We start from the raw sequence: 19,996 nt of genomic DNA, 5'->3' as shown, positions 1-19,996 counted from the left end.
GAAGTTTATCAACGGTGAGCCTCACTGTCTAGATTTCAGACAGTGACTGCACACTTCTTCAGGGGCCTGCCAACGATCAGTATATCTATAGGTCTTTTCTCCTAGTTCAGTCAGTTTACCAAGAGAGAAATCCACCAACTCTGCCTGATATATATAAGAGAGGCTGCAAGTATTCTGGGAGCCAAGCAAGAGACATCTACTGGAGAGTCCCAGCATTCAGTATGTAAGCATTCACTGTTTCCAGTATGGGGTCTCACCCCTACCCACAGCTGTACCTGGAGCCCCTGACTCTGGTTGAGTCTCTCTATAGCTGTGCTGTCCAATACAGTAGTCACTAGCCACATGTGGCTATTTAAATTTAAATTTAATCTAAATAAAACTAAAAATGTAATTCTTCAGTCATACTATGTACTCTCAAGTGCTCATTAGCCACTTGTGGCTACCACACTGCAGGTTTAGAACATTTCCATCATCACAGAAAGTTCTAACAGACAGTGCTGCTCTAAAGAGTAAACTCCAGGCTTATATTGAGGCAAGGAACTATACTCATTTGGCTGCTGAGCTGAGGAGGAGAATCTGAGAGAATCCACCTACTCCTCAGAGTAGCTTCTGCTAGCTTAGCTTCTGCTAAGGCAAGGGAGGGGAAGTCATGTAGCTGTGGAGCTAAGGACAAGAATCAGAGTGTCAACCTAGACCTGTAGTATCAAATATGTTAACCACTAGTCATGTAAACCTATTTAACTTTCAATTAATCAAAATGAAATTAAATTGAAAATTTGGTTCCTTAGTCGCACTAGCCATATTTCAAGTACTCAATAGCAGGTGGCTATGGTATTAGACATCACATGTTATAGAACATTCCAATCATTCAGAAAGTTTACTGGATATCAAAGCCTTAGATATTCTACAGCCCTTCATGTTTTCAGTCTTTCATACCTATATTTGTAGTTACATGATTCCTTCAATAATCACAAAAGAAACAGTCAAGCCATTCCCAGGTTTAACACAGTAAAATCAACTTGCTTCTTGTTGCCTTCTCCCACAGCAGACACAGTTTCAGCTTTCCCCATCCTGCTAGGACAGCTACTACCAGGACCCCAGCCAGCCTAAAAAGGCACCTCCTTTGCAATGAGTGGAATGCACCTTTGTAGGAAGAAAAAGGCAACCTGTCTTCTGGATGTATACAAACCCAGTGCCAGGGCATGTAGCTTAGAAATAGAGTGCAGGCTGGCATTTCACTACCATGTGCCTCCTCAGCCAGATACTCTTGTGCCGTGTAAGTAGAGATCCTAGTTACCACTATTTCACTTATTTTCCATTTTCCAACATTCTGTTGCCATCTCTCCCCTGCTGTCCTCTTCTGTCTCGTTCTTTGTCCTCGCGGGTTTACAGCTTAGTGGATTCCTATGCTATCATTTTAGTGGATTCCATGTGGATTTAATTCTCAAACTAAAAGTATGAATTAAAACTTTTCCACTTGTATATTTTTCTTTCTGTTATGATTCCACCTATCAGTGCTAAAAATGTATTCCAATCAATCACACAACAAATCTCAAGTAGATATATACCTGAGTAGGACAGAGGTAGAGACTCCATAGTCTATCCTTTTAAAATAACATAGACAACCAGAATTATCAGTTCACAAGCAGAAAGTTGATATCTGGGTGATCCAAATCCTAATCTCTAGAAAGTACGCTAAACCTCCTGCCAAAGTGAAAAAGTCACTTCTCAGAAAAACTCTTTGAGACAATACCTCAAAAACAAATTGACTCTTAATTCTTATGCTTTTTGATTTACCAGTAACAGATATAATTCTTAATAAAAATAGAAGAAACAAGTATCATTTTTTAAAATTACAAACCTGCGCTGGTGGTACTTGCAATGGATTGTTATCCAAAATTATTACTTGTAAATGATGCAGCTTCCTGTAACAAACTGGAATTTCAGTCACTTTATTACAAGAGAAATCCAGCTTGACTAAGGGAAGATCTCCTAATTCTGTTCAGGAATAAAAAATAATTAAATTAAATTCTACATAGGTACTCTCTTATTCACGTGAGTAAGAACAGTGAGCATCTTACCATCTGGCAATACATGAAGATTATTTCTTCTTATATTTAGCTCTCTAAGTGATTGTAATTTTCCCATTTGTTGGGGAAGAACCTGAATCTCATTGCAGCTAATATCCTAAGGAAAACAAGAAAATAAAATTATAACAAACTAACAGAGAAATAGAGATGTATTTCAACTTTTAAATTAAAGTACATGGCTAATAGCTAGTAAAAGTCACCTCTAATGTCATTTCTCTAAACACTGATTATCAGGCAGATTTCCATTTATATTACATCGAGAAATCAACTCAGCACAGTTAACATACATTTTTCTGTGCAAAAATGTAAGGTTACAACTTAGTACTACATAAGTCAGTCTTTTGAAAATCTCAACTAAAGACCACTCTTACCAACTAAAAACAGAAGTAAGGATGATCCAGGTGCTCTTCATTCATAGGTAAAAATGAAAGACAACTATCAATCATTGTGATAATTTGTCAATTATAGTAGTTGTTTTGAGATACTTGGTTGGGCAGAAGCTGAGAAAGTCAAGGATTTACAGATGTGAGCTGAAGAACCAAAGACCATGGTCAGAATTGATTTAACTAAACCTATTTCTCAAAGGGATACAAAACATGAGGGATTACAAGCTCAAAATTTTGTGGCTCACGTCATAACCAAAAGGCATTCTAGGAGATCTAATCAGGAATGTCTCAGGGTTAGGTTAAAATGCAAACCCCAATTTAAAGGTAAACAATACCACCTTTCCATAATATGAGGATAAAGGCACAGCTTAAATTATTTACCTGTGGTCCCTCTCCCTCCCCTTTCTTACTATCACATCAAAAAAAAAGGGAAGAAAAATCTGCAACAAGATCTCAGGCAGCAGTCATTCCAGACACACTGCAAATGAAATTGATGTTGTACTGCAACTGCCCCCAATTTCCAACTTTCTGGAACTGACATTAGCTTGGAGGGAGAGGAGTGGCACATACATATATTGTTTTATCAAAAGTAAAAAAGGCAGGAGGGTAAATTCAAAAGAAGATAAAGAATATTAAATAATATCTAATCATCTAACCCACAGATGATTTAAAAAATGTATCCTACATAATTCTTTCCAACTATATCTAAGGCATCTTCATTCAACAACAAATATTTATCAAATACAAACTATTTGTTAGGCACTGTTGTAGGTGCTGGGGACACATCAATGAATAAAACAAACAAAAATTCCTGCCTTCGCAGCTCCTTATGGAACTTGCATTCTAACAAGGGGAGTAGATTATACAATATGCTAGAAGGTGATAAGTGCTATGGAAGAAAAAAACAGAGCAGGGTAAAGGAAAATGGCAGTACTAGTAATAGTGGGGAGGGATATTAGCAATTTAGACTGTTTCATAAAGAAGCTGATATTTGAGCAATATTATCAGAGGTGAGGGTATGAGCCATGCCAATACATAAGAAAGGAATATTCCAGACAGAAGGAACAATAAATGTAAAGGCTCTTAGGCAAAGCATGTGTGACATGTACGAAGAACAGCAAGGAATCCCATGTAGCTAGCGGGAAGTGGGCAAGGGGAAGGCTAGGATGGAGGGAGGGGTAAGACTTCGGCTTTTACTCAGAGACACGGGCAGGTACCAGAAACTTTTAAACAGAGGTATGACATGATCTCACTTATGTTTTGACAGGATCACCTTAGCTGTTGTGTTGAAGATAGGCTATTGTCCAAATGATGGATAATAAAATTTTGGGAAAATGCCCATTAAAGCAAATACTATGGCTTCCTCCCGAAGGTGCCTAATACTGAAGATTTCCATACAAAAAAATCCATAAGAATTTGATAGGTAGCTGCCACTTCCCAGAAGAAATAAACCCAGGGACAGGATACTGACCCACTCACCAATGGGTACTCTACAAAATACTCTGCTGGGGATTGAAGGCCTGAGAGTATTTCCTAGATCTAATGACAGAACTTCACTATAGCTGGCTACCACACTCTTATGGAATAGTGTCCTGGGAAAACATTCCAATGACAGGTAATACCCACAAATTCACTGTGTGATTTAAAACTGTCAATTAGCCAGCCTAATGCAACCTACCCACCATTACTAATTTTGAGAGTTTAAAGCACAATAATTTTATAGTGCCTACTAAAATAATGGTTAATATTTTTTCACATTCTATTTAAATAAAAATACTACACTAAATCTAAAAATCCTAAATATTTTTGAAATTTCATTTATCCACAAACTATCTCATGTAATACAATTTAGAACATAGGGTCAAAAACTGAATGAAAAAGAAATTACAGAGCCACAAAATCTTAAAGTAGAATATATATATAAAATCTTTAAAAACGTTAACAGTGTGCAGGGCAAAGAAAGTAATGGGTCCCTTGTAATATGAATTTGTTAGACCACAAGTTAGATCACATCTTCTGTTCATTTGTGAGTGTAACATTAAAAGAGACCTTAATAAAAGGGAGCATTATCAGTATAGACATAGCTAAAGATAAAAAGTAATAAAGAATAGAAATATAGAAAATATGAAAAGGAATAAAATAAAGATGTTTAAGCTACAGAAAAACAGGTCTTAGAGTTTGGTAAAATGGAGAGCAGACATACAACAGATTACAAATATCCGAAGGGAAGAAAAGTTGTCATTATCTATATACTTCTTCACATGGTAGTCCCAGGACCAATGGATAAAAGTGATAGGGGCATGTATCTTAGTTCAAAATAAGAAAGATAACAAAGTTCTGCAAAAGAGAATTAAGGCTGCCTCAGATACACACACGCGAAGATTTGTCCACCATTGAAAATATACAACTAGATGTGTCAGGGATTCCTGTGTTAGGAAGTGGTTATATCTGATCACTTATAAGATCTCTTACAATATTAAAATTCTGTGGTTCTACAACATAATAAGTTCAAGGAAGTTTCTTTGCATTACAATTGCACATGTAGGTATTCTCTAATGAATAAAAAAGAAAAGACATTCCTGAAATTTCTCTTCCTTACATTCTATTTGCACATTAATTTCCCATTATAAAACTGTATATAAATTCGTCAAGAAAACTTTTGGCCCTCCACACATTAAAAAGTTATATTTATGAACACTTTTTAAAAGAATCTATGTATTGGGAAAGCATTACTCAAGATAAAACAGAAAATAAAAATAAACAGCATGGTATATTGTATGAGATAGAAGTAACAGAAAAATGTGAAAACAGCTCAGTGCTTTGAAGATTTGATTATGTTTCTCTCAGAGTTCAATGTCCTTTAATACCTACAATGGTACGTTCAAAGTAATTACTTTAAATTATTCCTATGTTTCTATAATCAATTATATCAATTTCTATAATCAATTATATAAATGTCCTCTTTCCATTTATCTTGGTTCCATTTATCTTGGTGTCATAAAACCACACAAGGATATAGGAGAGGAAGGTCATTTTATTAATTCTACTGTTTGTAGGCACTGTACTCTCCTCTCTCTGACGCTTTCATAGAAGCCCTGTAAAACCTTAAAAAAAAATCCACCTTATCTCTTCCTGGTCTAAGACCTTTACTGTCCACAAGATGGACAGACAAATGCTTATTTGTTTGAAAGCATTTAAGACTTGTAATCAAGCCTTCTAACCTCACTAGGACTGAGGAACAACCAGGCTTTTATTGTAGCTGTGAGCTAAAATCAGACATAAGCAATGGTATCTCAAAATTTCACTAAAGTGAACTTAGGCATATATCAAGTTATTTTTTTTAATTACAGTGAAATTCCATAAAGGAATTAATCTTCAGAAATATAGAGGTATGTATTATGCATATTATATACAATCGATGCAACTATTTTACTCACCAATTCCATTAAATCTTTTAACTTCCCGATTTCTTCTGGAATGGATACCAGTTTATTATTACTGAGGACCAAAACTTTAAGGGGAAGATCAAATAGGTATTTTGGCAATGTTGATAAAAGATTTCGACTGAAAAGAATAAGAAAGTCTCATTATGAGAAATATGTCTGAAACTTGACATGTTATGTTGAAAAAGAACAGATCACCTCAAAAGTAAATTTTCACTAAATAGTAACTATCATTTAATGAGTGCTTACTTTGTAACAGGCTAAAATCTTTACATGCACTATCTCACTTAATCCTCATAGTAACCCCACAAGACTATTATCTCCATTATACAAGTAAAAATAAAGGTTAAAATTGCTTAAGTGACTTGCCCAGGCACAACAGACTGCAAAGCCTGTGCTGTTACCTATGATATTGTCCTAAACACCACCAGCCCTCAAAACCTAGAATTATTCTTCTGAGCTAGAAATTGCTAGAACCTTGCTCTCTGGCATAATTTCACTATATTCAATACCTCTACACCCCTAGGGAAAGGCTCCAAGGATAAATTTGCATGTGCTGTGTTCAAATGTATGAAAGAATGAATAGAATTATATCTTTAAAAACATGTAGTAACCCTAACCCATCCGCTTTTGTTATGGGTTTATGGTAGAACAGTCTACTAGCACCTTTATCTCAGCTCAAAGTTGATACAACATTCCTGTCTCTGTGCATACATTTAAATATAAGGACAATTAACATTTATTGAGTGCTTACTATGCGGCAGGCCATGTTCAGAGCACCTCACATGAATTAACTTGACTAACCCTCAAAACAACCTACTTTAGGAAGACAGACACTATCATGATGCCCATTTTACAGATGAAGAAAAAGTCTAAAAGAGATTAAGTAAACTGCTCAAAGTCACAGAGCTGGTAAGTGGAAGAGTCAGGATTCAAATCCAGGCAATTTGGCTCTGGGTCCCTTACCCTCAAACTAATTTTGGTCAAATTTACATGCCAATGCAGACTGACCCAAACAATCCCTGCTGTAGACTGTTTGTGTCCTCCCCATTCAAAACTATAATGTTGAAACCTAATCCCCAATGTGATGGTATTTGGAGGTGGGGCCTTAGGGAGGTGGATCAGTGGCCTTAAAAAGAGATCCCAGAGAGCTCCCTTGCTCTTTACGCCATGTGAGGACTCAGCTAGAAGCCAGTCATCTATATGAACCAGGAAGCAAGTCTTCTCCAGACACGAATCTGCTGGCACTTTGAACTTGAACTTCCCAGCCCCCAGAACTGTGAAAAATAAATTTCTGTTGTTTACAAGCCACCCAGTCTATGGTATTCTGTTACAGCACCACGAGAACAGACTAAGACAATCCTACTACCAAAATATATAAAGTGCATCATTATATTTACATACTACCAAGCATTCATTAGCAATTTGCTATTATTTTTCCTGCTTTTCAAAGTGATATTTATAGACTTGTACCTAGCATTTTGTGTAACATGCAGGCAACAAAAGCCCAATGTTACCCCACTGGGGGGACTTCAAGACCTTTCACCTCATTTTATGCCTGCAGAGGATGTCCAGAAACACTAGACTAGCTTCAATCACATGGCACAGACTTTAATAAAAAAGGATAATGCCCCAAGACCAGCAATCCTAGCGGACTGGTGGAATGTCAAATATGCCAGGTGCTTGTCACAACCCTTGCACTTTAAGGATCAAGTAGGATGCTTGGGAAAGTGGTCTGTCTAGAGCACACAGGGATCTTCCTGAGGATTCCACTGAAAAGGAGAGTAGAATCCAGGAAGAAAGAAAGAGCTAAAAAATTATCTTACAAGTTTCTCAAGATCTTCTCACCAAAATAAAAACTAAACAGGAAAAAGAATGGCACATACAAACTCATTCTAATCTCCCTCACACCAAGAAAGTTTAAAAATTGGCTTCTTTTCTTCCCTTAAGAAGCAGGTTTATCGAGTTAGCAGTTAGCTTTCCATTTCTTTATACACAGCTAATAAGTCATCAATCTTCACTTTTTTGCCACACGTTTTAGAGATAGTCAAAGGAAGTCAGTCACTAGAACAAATGTTATTTTAATACAGTGTATTCAAAAATTTCTCCGACTGTAAACAAAAACCAGGAGTCAACTTTCAGAGATCAAAACAGGAAAGAATCACAGAAAGTTTTAGCAGAACTATTCTAAGATCTACCATACATGTTAATATAGAAATGCAATTCAATTTTGACAAATCACTTTTTCCATAAAAGAACAAAATAAAAAAAAGACAAAAAACTTAAAAATACCTCACTTTCCTCAAACCTTTCCCAAGCGAGGCCAAGGAGATTATGTACCCAATTAGAGAAAGGAACAACCCAAATGACCAACCTCTATGAAAGGAAATTCCTCTCACACATTTTAAGGTGTAAAATGGTTTCAGTTAAAGTATTATATTCAGTTATAGTATGTACTGACAGGTTACACCACTGGGGGAGACATAAATAATATATCACAGAGAGAAAGAAATGCTATTATTTATGTATATTAATTATATTTACTATTTCCCTATATGAGAATTTAGACAAGTAACTTTGTTAAGGAAGTGGGAAGAAATTATTCCTTATAACTAGAAACATAAAAGAAAAATAAGAAAAAGATTCTAAAGTTAAGTCACAATATACCAGTTTCCATTCAACGTCACTCATTTGATAGGGCAATTTTTTCTTATACTTATTCAATGTTCACTCTATTATAAATATAGGGTAATAGCTAAGAATGAGAGTTCTATAGCCATACTGCTGCTTTGATTTGAATCTTGGCTCTACCACTTGCGATATATATAATTTTGGGCAAATAGTTAACCTCTCTCTGTGCTTCAGTTTCCTCATCTGCAGTGCAGGGATAATTAACCACGTATCTCAAAATGCTGTTGTGAAGATGTGATGAGGTAATATGGGTAAAGTATTTGTAACACTGCTTGGCACACAGTAAGCACTTATTATTAACATCAATTACCCGCTTCCTAACCTTCCAATACTCCCATGCCAATCTATCCATCCTTGAAGTAGCAACAAGAAGTCACGAGAGTGAAAAATATAAATCAAGAACTGTTTCTTTATAATGTTCCACTTTAACTGAGGATGCATATACATAAATCTGTGTTGTGGTGCTATGATTTCAGTAAAATATTTCTGATCTAAAGCCTTGGTACTCAAAGTGATCTAAGGACCAGCAGGCATGGGCATTACCAGGGAGCTGTTAGAAATGCTGGCCCCACTGCCGACCTATGGAATCAGAATCTGCATCTGATTCCTGTGCACAGTAAAGTTTGAGAAGCACTGCTGTCAAGAACAAGACCAAAAGCCTATAATGTGGATATATAAAAAATATAAATAAGATACTCCTGAGATATAGGCTACATAGCCAAACCAAATACATTCCTTTTCAACTAAAAAGAATCAGAACTGTAATAAAAAACAAAATCTACCCCCCCAAAATTGTTTCCTTACCTAATATTAAGGTATGTTAACATCTGTAGGTTTTTAATGGCTTCAGGAATGGTTTTGATGCAATTATGATATAAATTTAACGTTTCAAGAGGTGCAAATAACCAGACATCAGAAGGAATTTCTGTAAAACGATTTCTTGAAAGATCTGAAAAATAAAAGTAATGTTTGAGTGTCAAACACACACCTGTATTTATGGAATTAACAGAACTATTTTCACACTTGCTGAATCACTTACAATCCAAGCAACTATTTCAAATATTGACCTCATGGAAAGTCTGTTCATTAACAAACCGTACTTTATATACTTCACTGTCTTTAAACATTATCTATTAAAGTATCAGTGAGGAATTCTCTCTGATATTTAAAAACACGAAAAAAACCTCCCCTGATCCCACATCAGCCTCCATCCACCTCTGCCTCCTTTATAGCCAAATTTACATAAATCTACAACATAACTGTCTAACTTACCATGGACTTCTCAACCCACTGTAATTTGCTTTCTATTCATTCTCATGCCCACCAAGGTCACCAACAGCCTCCATTATCAACCACCAGTCAGCCATCTGGAAATATTTCTCTTCCCTTGGCTTGGAAGACTACATTTCTGGATCATTTCCTATTATCTCCCTGGCTACTTCTTAGTCTCTTGCTAGATTCTTCTCTACCCATACTGTGAATATTAGTGTTCCTAAGGGCTGTGACATAAGGTACTCTTTCCTTAAGATATATACTCTATTAGGTGATTTTATCCAAAACCGGGGTTAGTATTCATATATTGACAAATTTCAAATTAAATATATGTTTGAACACCTATGTTCTAATATTTAGGACTTCCTCTGGATATCTCTCAGGCACCTCAAACTCTCCAAGTGTAAAATCGGAACTGAAGATCTTCTTCCACATATTTCTTTCTCTCATCTTAGATAATGTCACCAATATCCTGCTCACGAGCTGCTCAAACCACAAACTTGTTTGCCCTTGATTCCTTCCTCTCCTAAATTATTCCAGGTACACACAAATATACTTCTATGCATTTAAGTTTTCATAAAAACAAAATCATGGAATTATTATAACTATTATACCTCTATTGAGAGTTTATTTGTTAAATGAAAATTTGAAAAATATTTAGGATATCATGTGGTAGGTTGAAAAAAAATACCCTAAAAGCGTTTCTCAACCAAAGTACGATTGACCTTTTGGGCTGTATAACTATTTGTTGTAAGAGGCTATCCTGGGCATGGTAGGATATTTAGCAGCATCCCTGACAACTACCTACTAGGTGCTAGTAACACCCTCTAGTCATGAAAGCCAAAAAATGTCCCCTGGAGTACAAACCCTCCTACCCCTGTTGCGGACCACTGCCTGAACAACTATCAAATTAGCTATCTCACAGTAGGAATATACTTTGCTTACACAACTTCATTATACTTATTTGGTTAAAAACATAAGACTATCATTCACCTCTGTCAAGAAGAACATCTATAGTGTATTTTAGCCCACTGTACCTCACTTAGCATATGGTATGCCCTCATAAGAACAGCTTCCTACCAACACTCAACTTCCTCACTCTGAGGGGTGAGACCTACATATTTAGCAGTATAATAAATTCCCTATTCAGAATATTAATATACATGTATTAATATGTTTTTATGTATGTGTGTATACACACACACTCACCTAATGCAAAATTTCATAATTGGCGAAAGAAAACTTTAGTTATGATTATATAATATAAAGATTAATTTGGATTCTTCTTCCTCCCACCATAAGATTCTGAATAACTAAATAAAAGGATAGACAGAATTATTAGAAACCAAATTCTGAACTTTCATTTTCCTGGCTCACCCCCTCTGAGCACCCAAGCATCGTGCAGTTCTATTTAGGGGGAAAAATTAAGTCTTTTTTTTTTTTTTTTTTTAGTTTAGAATGTTTCTTTTACAGTTGACTTTTACCTCTTATTCTTGTAACTTCAGAATCCTGGGAGTTGGGTTTCCCTGGTGGTGCAGTGGTTAAGAATCCGCCTGCCAATGCAGGGGGCACAGGTTCGAGCCCTGGTCCGGGAAGATCCCACATGCTGTGGAGCAACTAAGCCCGTGTGCCACAACTATTGAGCCTGTGCTCTAGAGCCCACAAGCCACGACTACTAAGCCCACGCACCACAACTACTGAAGCCCGCGCACCTAGAGCCCGTGCTCCACAATAAGAGAAGCCAACGCAATAAGCCCGTGCACTGCAACAAAGAGTAGCACCCACTCACTGCAATGAGAGAAAGCCCATGTGCAGCAATGAAGACCAAACACAGCCAAAAAAAAAAAAAAAACACCAAAAGAATCCTGGGAGTTGGGAGTTGAAAATTACTGATTACAGTTAATTTGAAATACTAAAAACAAAATTATGCCCAGTTTGTTATTCTGTATATCTAGTAAGTACTCAAAAATAATACACTGGCCCTAGAAACAGATGATGGTAGCTTGCATTGAGACTCCAAGAATAGGGATTAAAAAAAGTAGATAGAATTTGAAATATATTTGATATTAGTACTTCCAAGAATTGGGCAAGTGATTGTTTATGTGGGATAAATAAGAGGTAGTAATCGAGGATGGCACCCAGAATTCTGGCCTAGGCAACTAAATGATGCTACTTAATAGATGAGTGAGAAGTGGAACAGGATTTTTGTTCTTGTTTTTGCTGGTAGGGTTTTGTTTTGTTTTTTGAAACAGGTTAGAATCAAGGGTTCAATTTTATATTTGTACAAACTGAGATAACTGAAAGATATCCCACAGGGGACTGTGAAATGGACAGTTAATCAGATCATTCTGGATCTCAGACATGAGGTCTGGGATGGATATATTAAACTGAAAGTTGTGGGAATATGGTTAGTACTCTAAAATCATAGAAATGGAAGACATCACCTAAAATCAGAGTACTGAGTCAGAAAGGAAGTTCAAGACTGGGCCATCCAGAAGACCAAGACTTATAAGTTGAGCAGTAAAAACACAACAAGCAGAGAAGACTGAAAATAATAGTCAAGAGAAAACACAAAAATCACAATAAAGAGAGTGTTCAAAGAAGTAACCAGAGAAAAAGACAAAATATCAGTATTAATAATTTAAATAATATCAGGATATTATTTTAATAATTTATATATTATTGTATGATGCTTCATGTTCTTTCCCCTCCAAAAGCAAGATTATTTAGTTGAATTACAACATAGCTACAATGCTGAAGCCTGTGGAACAAAAACCACATTCACAGAAAGACAGACAAGATGAAAAGGCAGAGGGCTATGTACCAGATGAAGGAACAAGATAAAACCCCAGAAAAACAACTAAATGAAGTGGAGATAGGCAACCTTCCAGAAAAAGAATTCAGAATAATGATAGTGAAGATGACCCAGGACCTCGGAAAAAGAATGAAGGCAAAGATCGAGAAGATGCAAGAAATGTTTAACAAAGACCTACAAGAATTAAAGAACAAACAAACACAGATGAACAATAAAATAACTGAAATGAAAACTACACTAGAAGGAATCAATAGCAGAATAACTGAGGCAGAAGAACAGATAAGTGACCTAGAAGACACAATGGTAGAATTCACTGCTGTGGAACAGAATAAAGAAAAAACAATGAAAAGAACTGAAGACAGCCTAAGAGACCTCTGGGACAACATAAAACGCAGCAACATTTGTACTACAGGGGTCCCAAAGGAGAAGAGAGAGAGAAAGGACCCAAGAAAATATTTGAAGAGATTATACTCGACAACTTCCCTAACATGGGAAAGGAAATAGCCACCTAATTCCAGGAAGTGCAGAGAGACCCGTACAGGATAAACCCAAGGGGAAACACACTGAGACACATAGTAATCAAATTGGCAAAAATTAAAGACAAAGAAAAATTATTGAAAGCAGCAAGGGAAAAACGACAAATAACATACAAGGGAACTCCCATAAGGTTAACAGCTGATTTCTCAGCAGAAACTCTACAAGCCGGAAGGGAGTGGCATGATATACTTAAAGTGATGAAAGGGAAGAACCTACAACCAAGATTACTCTACCTAGCAAGGATCTCATTCACATTCGATAGAGAAATCAAAAGGTTTCCAGATAAGCAAAAGCTAAGAGAATTCAACACCACCAAACCAGCTCTACAACAAATGCTAAAGGAACTTCTCTAAGTGGGAAACACAAGAGGAGAAAGGGACCTACAAAAACAAACCCAAAACAATTAAGAAAATGGTAATAGGAACATACATATCAATTACCTTAATTACCTTAAACGTGAATGGATTAAATGCTCCAACCAAAAGACACAGGCTTGCTGAATGGATACAAAAACAAGACCCATATATATGCTGTCTACAAGAGACCCACTTCAGACATAAGGACACATACAGAGTGAAAGTGAGGGGAATGGAAAAAGATATTCCATGCAAATGGAAATCAAAAGAACGCTGGAGTAGCAATACTCATATCAGATAAAATAGACTTACAAATAAAGAATGTTACAAGAGACAAGGAAGGACACTATATAACAACCAAAGGATCAATCCAAGAAGAAGATATAACAATTATAAATATATATGCACCCAACAAAGGAGCATCTCAGGGCTTCCCTGGTGGCGCAGTGGTTGAGAGTCTGCCTGCAGGGGACGTGGGTTCGTGCCCAAGTCCATGAAGATCCCACATGCCGCGGAGCAGCTGGGCCTGTGAGCCATGGCCGCTGAACCTGCGCGTCCAGAGTCTGCGCGTCCGGGGCCTGTGCTCCACAACGGTAGAGGCCACAACAGTGAGAGGTCCGTGTACCACAAAAAAAAAAAAAAAAAAACAAAGGAGCATCTCAATACGTAAGGCAACTGCTAACAGCTATAAAAGAGGAAATCGACAGTAATACAACAATAGTGGGGGACTTTAACACCTCACTTACACCAAAGGACAGATCATCCAAACAGAAAATTAATAAGGAAACACAAGCTTTAAATGACACAATCGACCAGATAGATTTAATTAATATTTATAGGACATTCCATCCAAAAACAGCAGATTACACTTTCTTCTGAAGTGCACACAGAACATTCTCCAGGATAGATCACATCTTGGGTCACAAATCAAGCCTCAGTAAATTTAAGAAAATTGAAATCATATCAAGCATCTTTTCTGACCACAATGTTATGAGATTAGAAATCAATTACATGGAAAAAAAATGTAAAAAACACAAACACATGGAAGCTAAACAATACGTTACTAAATACCCAAGAGATCACTGAAGAAATCAAAGAGGAAATCAAAGAATATCTAGAGACAAATGACAATGAAAACACGATGATCCAAAACCCATGTGATGCAGCAAAAGCAGTTCTAAGAGGGAAGTTTATAGCAATACAATCCTACCTCAAGAAACAAGAAAAATCTCAAATAAACAATCTAACCTTACACCTAAAGGAACTAGAGAAAGAAAAACAAAAAAACCCAAAGTTAGTAGAAGGAAAGAAATCATAAAGATCAGAGCAGAAATAAATGAAATAGAAACAAAGAAAACAATAGCAAAGATCAATAAAACTAAAAGCTGGTCCATTGAGAAGATTAAAAAAATTGATAAACCATTAGCCAGACTCATCAAGAAAAAGGAGGAGAGGACGCAAATCAATAAAATTAGAGCTGAAAAAGGAGAAGTTACAACAGATAATGCAGAAATACAAAGCATCCTAAGAGACTACTACAAGCAACTCTATGCCAATAAAATGGACAACCTGGAAGAAATGGACAAATTCTTAGAAAGGTATAGCCTTCCATGACTGAACCAGGAAGAAATAGAAAATATGAATGGACCAATCACAAGTAATGAAATTGAAACTGTGGTTACAAATATTCCAACAAACAAAAGTCCAGGACCAGATGGCATCACAGGTGAATTCTATCAAACATTTAGAGGAGAGTTAACACCCGTCCTTCTCAAACTCTTCCAAAAAACTGCAGAGGAAGGAACACTCCCAAACTCATTTTACGAAGCCACCATCACCCTGATACCAAAACCAGACAAAGATACTACAAAAAAAGAAAATTACAGACCAATATCACTCATGAATATAGATGCAAAAATACCCAACAAAATACTAGCAAACAGAATCCAACAACACACTGAAAGGATCATACACCATGATCAAATGGGATTTATCCCAGGGATGCAAGGAATCTTCAATATACGCAAATCAATCAATGTGACACACCATATTAACAAATTGAAGAAGCAAAACCATATGATCATCTCAATAGATGCAGAAAAAGCTTTGCACAAAATTCAACACCCATTTATGATAAAAACTCTTCAGAAAGTAGGCATAGAGGGAAGCTACCTCAACATAATAAAGGCCATACATGACAAACCCACAGCAAACATTATTCTCAATGGTGAAAAACTGAAAGCATTTCCTCTAAGATCAGGAACAAGACAAGGATGTCCGCTCTCACCACTATTATTCAACATAGTTTTGGAAGTCCTAGCCAAGGCAATCAGAGAAGAAAACGAAATAAAAGGAATACAAATTGGAAAAGAAGTAGTAAAACTGTCACTGTTTGCAGATGACATGATACTATACATAGGGAATCCTAACGATGTCCCCAGAACACTACTAGAGCTAATCAATGAATTTGGTAAAGTTGCAGGATACAAAATTAATGCACAGAAATCTCTTGCATTCCTATACACTAATGATGAAAAATCTGAAAGGGAAATTAAGGAAACACTCCCATTTACCACTGCAACAAAAAGAATAAAATACCTAGGAATAAACCTACCTAGGGAGACAAAAGATCTGTATGCAGAAAACTATAAGACACTGATGAAAGAAATTAAAGATGATACAAACAAATGGAGAGATATACCATGTTCTTGGGTTGGAAGAATCAATATTGTGAAAATGACTATACTACCCAAAGCAATCTACAGATTCAATGCAATCCCTATCAAATTACCAATAGCATTTTTTACAGAACTAGAACAAAAAATCTTAAAATCTGTATGGAGACACAAAAGACCCCGAATAGCCAAAGCAGTCTTGAGGGAAAGAAACAGAGCTGGAGGAATCAGACTCCCTGACTTCAGACTACACTACAAAGCTATAGTAATCAAGATAATATGGTACTGGCACAAAAACAGAAACATAGATCAATGGAACAGGATAGAAAGCCCAGAGATAAACCCACGCACCTATGGTCAACTAATCTATGACAAAGGAGGCAAGGATATACAAAGGAGAAAAGACAGTCTCTTCAATAAGTGGTGCTGGGAAAACTGGACAGCTACATGTAAAAGAATGAAATTAGAACATTCCCTAGCACCATACACAAAAATGAACTCAAAATTGATTAGAGACCTAAATGTAAGACCGGACACTATAAAACTCTTAGAGGAAAACATAGGAAGAACACTCTTTGACATAAATCACAGCAAGATCTTTTTTGATCCACCTCCTAGAGTAATGGAAATAAAAACAAAAATAAACAAATGGGACCTAATGAAACTTCAAAGCTTTTGCAGAGCAAAGGAAACTACAAACCAGACGAAAAGACAACCCTCCGAATGGGAGAAAATATTTGCAAACGAATCAATGGACAAAGGATTAATCTCCAAAGTATACAAACAGCTCATGCAGCTCAGTATTAAAAAAACAAACAACCCAATCCAAAAATGGGCAGAAGACCTAAATAGACATTTCTCCAAAGAAGACATACAGATGGCCAAGAAGCACATGAAAAGCTGCTCAACATAACTAATCATTAGAGAAATGCAAATCAAAACTACAATGAGATATCACCTCACACCAGTTAGAATGGGTATCCTCAGAAAATCTACAAACAACAAATGCTGGAGAGGGTCTGGAGAAAAGGGAACCCTCTTGCACTGTTGGTGGGAATGTAAATTGATACAGCCACTATGGAGAACAGTATGGAGGTTCCTTAAAAAGCTAAAAATAGAATTATCATATGACCCAGCAATCCCACTACTGGGCATATACCCAGGGAAAACCATAATTCAAAAAGACACATGCACCCCAATATTCATTGAAGCACTATTTACAATAGCCAGGACATGGAAGCAATCTAAATGCCCATCGACAGACGAATGGATGAAGAAGATGTGGTACATATATACAATGGAATATTACTCAGCCATAAAAAGGAACGGAATTGGGTCATTTGTAGAGATGTGGATGAATCTGGAGACTGTCATACAGAGTGAAGTAAATCAGAAAGAGAAAAACAAGTATCGTATATTAATGCATGTATGTGGAACCTAGAAAATGGTACAGATGAACCGGTTTGCAAGCCAGTAATAGAGACACAGATGTAGAGAACAAATGTATGGACACCAAGGGAGGAAAGTGGCGGGGGGTGGGGTGGGGTGGGGTGATGAATTGGGAGATTGGGATTGACATGTATACAGTGATGTGTATAAAATAGATAACTAATAAGAACCTACTGTATAAAAAAATAAAAAATAATAATAATATTATGAGTTCCCTTAGGGAATTTAATTAAATTCATAAATTATTTTCTGAATGAAGTAGTATATTTATTTAGTAAATACCACTTAAAATTACAATTAATTATTATTCTAATTTAATTGAGTAAAGCATAATGAAGTTAAAATTAAAACTGAAGCCATTACAAAGCCTCTAATTAAGGAAATCTTGTTCTAGGCTTTTTCAGATTTTAAATATGTATAAACATCTTTTCTAAGAATTGGGTAAACAGAAAAAGAGTGGCAAAAGAAAAATACAACCATAGAGGCAAAGATAAGCAATAACACAAAACTGTATTTTAATTTCTTGATCTCACACTAACAGCATCTCATATTTTCCTTCAAAAAAGTGAAAATTAACGTTTACATAGATATAATGGATAAAATTTAACTCTGATTTAAATTTTTATCTTGTGATGTACAATTAAACCATAAGGAAGTTTTTATAACATTAAAAATCATTTAATGAACACGTGCACTGGGGCAACTAGAATAACATGACTAAAAAAGAACATATTCATACTCAAGAAGTACATGCAAAATTGGTATTTAATATGGTTCCATCTAAAGATGGAAAACAAACTGTTAATTTACTCCTTATGGGGAGATTCATTTCACAACAGCTTTAAAGTCTGCCTTCTTAGGGGACAAGTAGGACTTGGGAAAAGACAATTATAAAGATGTTTCACCTTTCCCACACACACAAAAAAGGAAATTAAAATTTGCTCCTTATCTTCCTGCAGTAAGCTGAATGGTGCCCCTCAAAGATATCAGGTCCTAATTCCTGGAACCTGTGAATGTTGGCTTATAGGGTAAAAATTTTTGCAGATATAATTAAGTATCCTGCAATGGATATTATCCTGCATCACCCAGCTGGGCCCTAAATGCCATCACATGTATCTTTATAGGAGGAAGACAGAGGGAAATGAGACAGACACATTGAGGAAAAGGCCATGTGAAGATGGAGGCAGGCATTGGAGTGATGTGGCTTAGGAATGCCAGCAGTCACCAGAAGCTGGAAGAGGCAAGGAATGGATTCTCTGCTAGAGCCTCCAGAGGATTTACGGTCCTGCTGAAACCTTGATTTTAGCTTCCAAAGACTTATTTTGGACTTCTGGTCTCAAGAACTATAAGAGAATAAATTTCTGTTGTTTCAAACCACCAAGTTTGTAGTCACTAGTTACAGCAGCCACAGAAAATAAACAGATTTCTCAAAAATCAGAATTAATGAAAGAATGCCTGCAAAAAATTTTTTAATTAAATAGTTGTACATTTTTTTTCTTAAACAGTAAGGTGATATCTCAGTATCCTTGAGGATAAGTGCCTTTATAACCACTGAACTAGTTTTCTTTTGTCTTGGTTTTTATTATAAAATCATATCAAGCAGTATTGGCAATAACTCAACAGTAGACAGACTGCTGTGTACTGTTTCCTGCCTCCTTCAAATCGCTCCTTGTAAAACGGCTGGGAGCCTGTTAGACGTTAATAGATCATTTTAAATAATCTGATCTAAATTATGTTCTGTATCACTCTTGAGCTTCAGAGGTCAAAGAAGCTAGAGAAGGGAAGAGAGGAGTCAGATGGAATGGAAATCTGTTTGCTGCCTCCCAGGCTGCAGCCACAAGAGCCACAGACGGGTCCATCTGTCACCCAGTGCATTTCTTGGCCCACCAGCTAGCATTTCTGCCAAAATATAGAAAATGACTTTCAGAAAGTATACTATTATACTGTACTAATTATAGTTTTATTTTACTCAGTGTTCAAAAGGCTGTATGACTTTTGTCACACATTGTTAAAACGAACTAAGATACATGAGTCTTCTCTGGGTGATAATAATATAGATTGCTATAGTCCCTCTTATTTTAAAAAAATGCCAGATTATGTTTGAAAATCTGTCACATTTTCACCTATGGAAAAACTTCTAACAATGATGTGTGTTTTAGAAAACACTCATCAGTAACAGAGATAGAGAATTTTCTGCTTAAAGAAACATGACAGTTAAGGAGAGAAATAATTTGAAGTCAGAACTTTAAATTCACATCAACAATAACCTAAGTGGAACTGAA

At 36.2% G+C, this 19,996-nt stretch overlaps 1 protein-coding gene across 2 annotated transcripts in view; it reads right to left on the bottom strand.

Moving 5' to 3' along the window:
• Window positions 1–19,996, bottom strand: part of LRCH2 (leucine rich repeats and calponin homology domain containing 2) — a 91,677-nt gene that overhangs the window by 49,313 nt on the left and 22,368 nt on the right. For both annotated transcript variants that reach the window (XM_060137575.1, XM_060137576.1), the window contains exons 2-5: window positions 9,415–9,559; window positions 5,914–6,040; window positions 2,082–2,187; window positions 1,862–1,998 (exon numbers count right to left, since the gene is read on the bottom strand). In XM_060137575.1, coding sequence (XP_059993558.1) covers window positions 1,862–1,998; window positions 2,082–2,187; window positions 5,914–6,040; window positions 9,415–9,559 — 515 coding nt within the window. The remainder of the gene's footprint in view (window positions 1–1,861; window positions 1,999–2,081; window positions 2,188–5,913; window positions 6,041–9,414; window positions 9,560–19,996) is intronic.

The sequence above is a fragment of the Lagenorhynchus albirostris genome, chromosome X (genome assembly GCF_949774975.1).
Source record: "Lagenorhynchus albirostris chromosome X, mLagAlb1.1, whole genome shotgun sequence".
Classification (NCBI taxonomy): domain Eukaryota; kingdom Metazoa; phylum Chordata; class Mammalia; order Artiodactyla; family Delphinidae; genus Lagenorhynchus; species Lagenorhynchus albirostris.
Note: the sequence above shows the minus strand (reverse complement) of the source record. Positions and strands in the feature narration are given on the sequence as shown.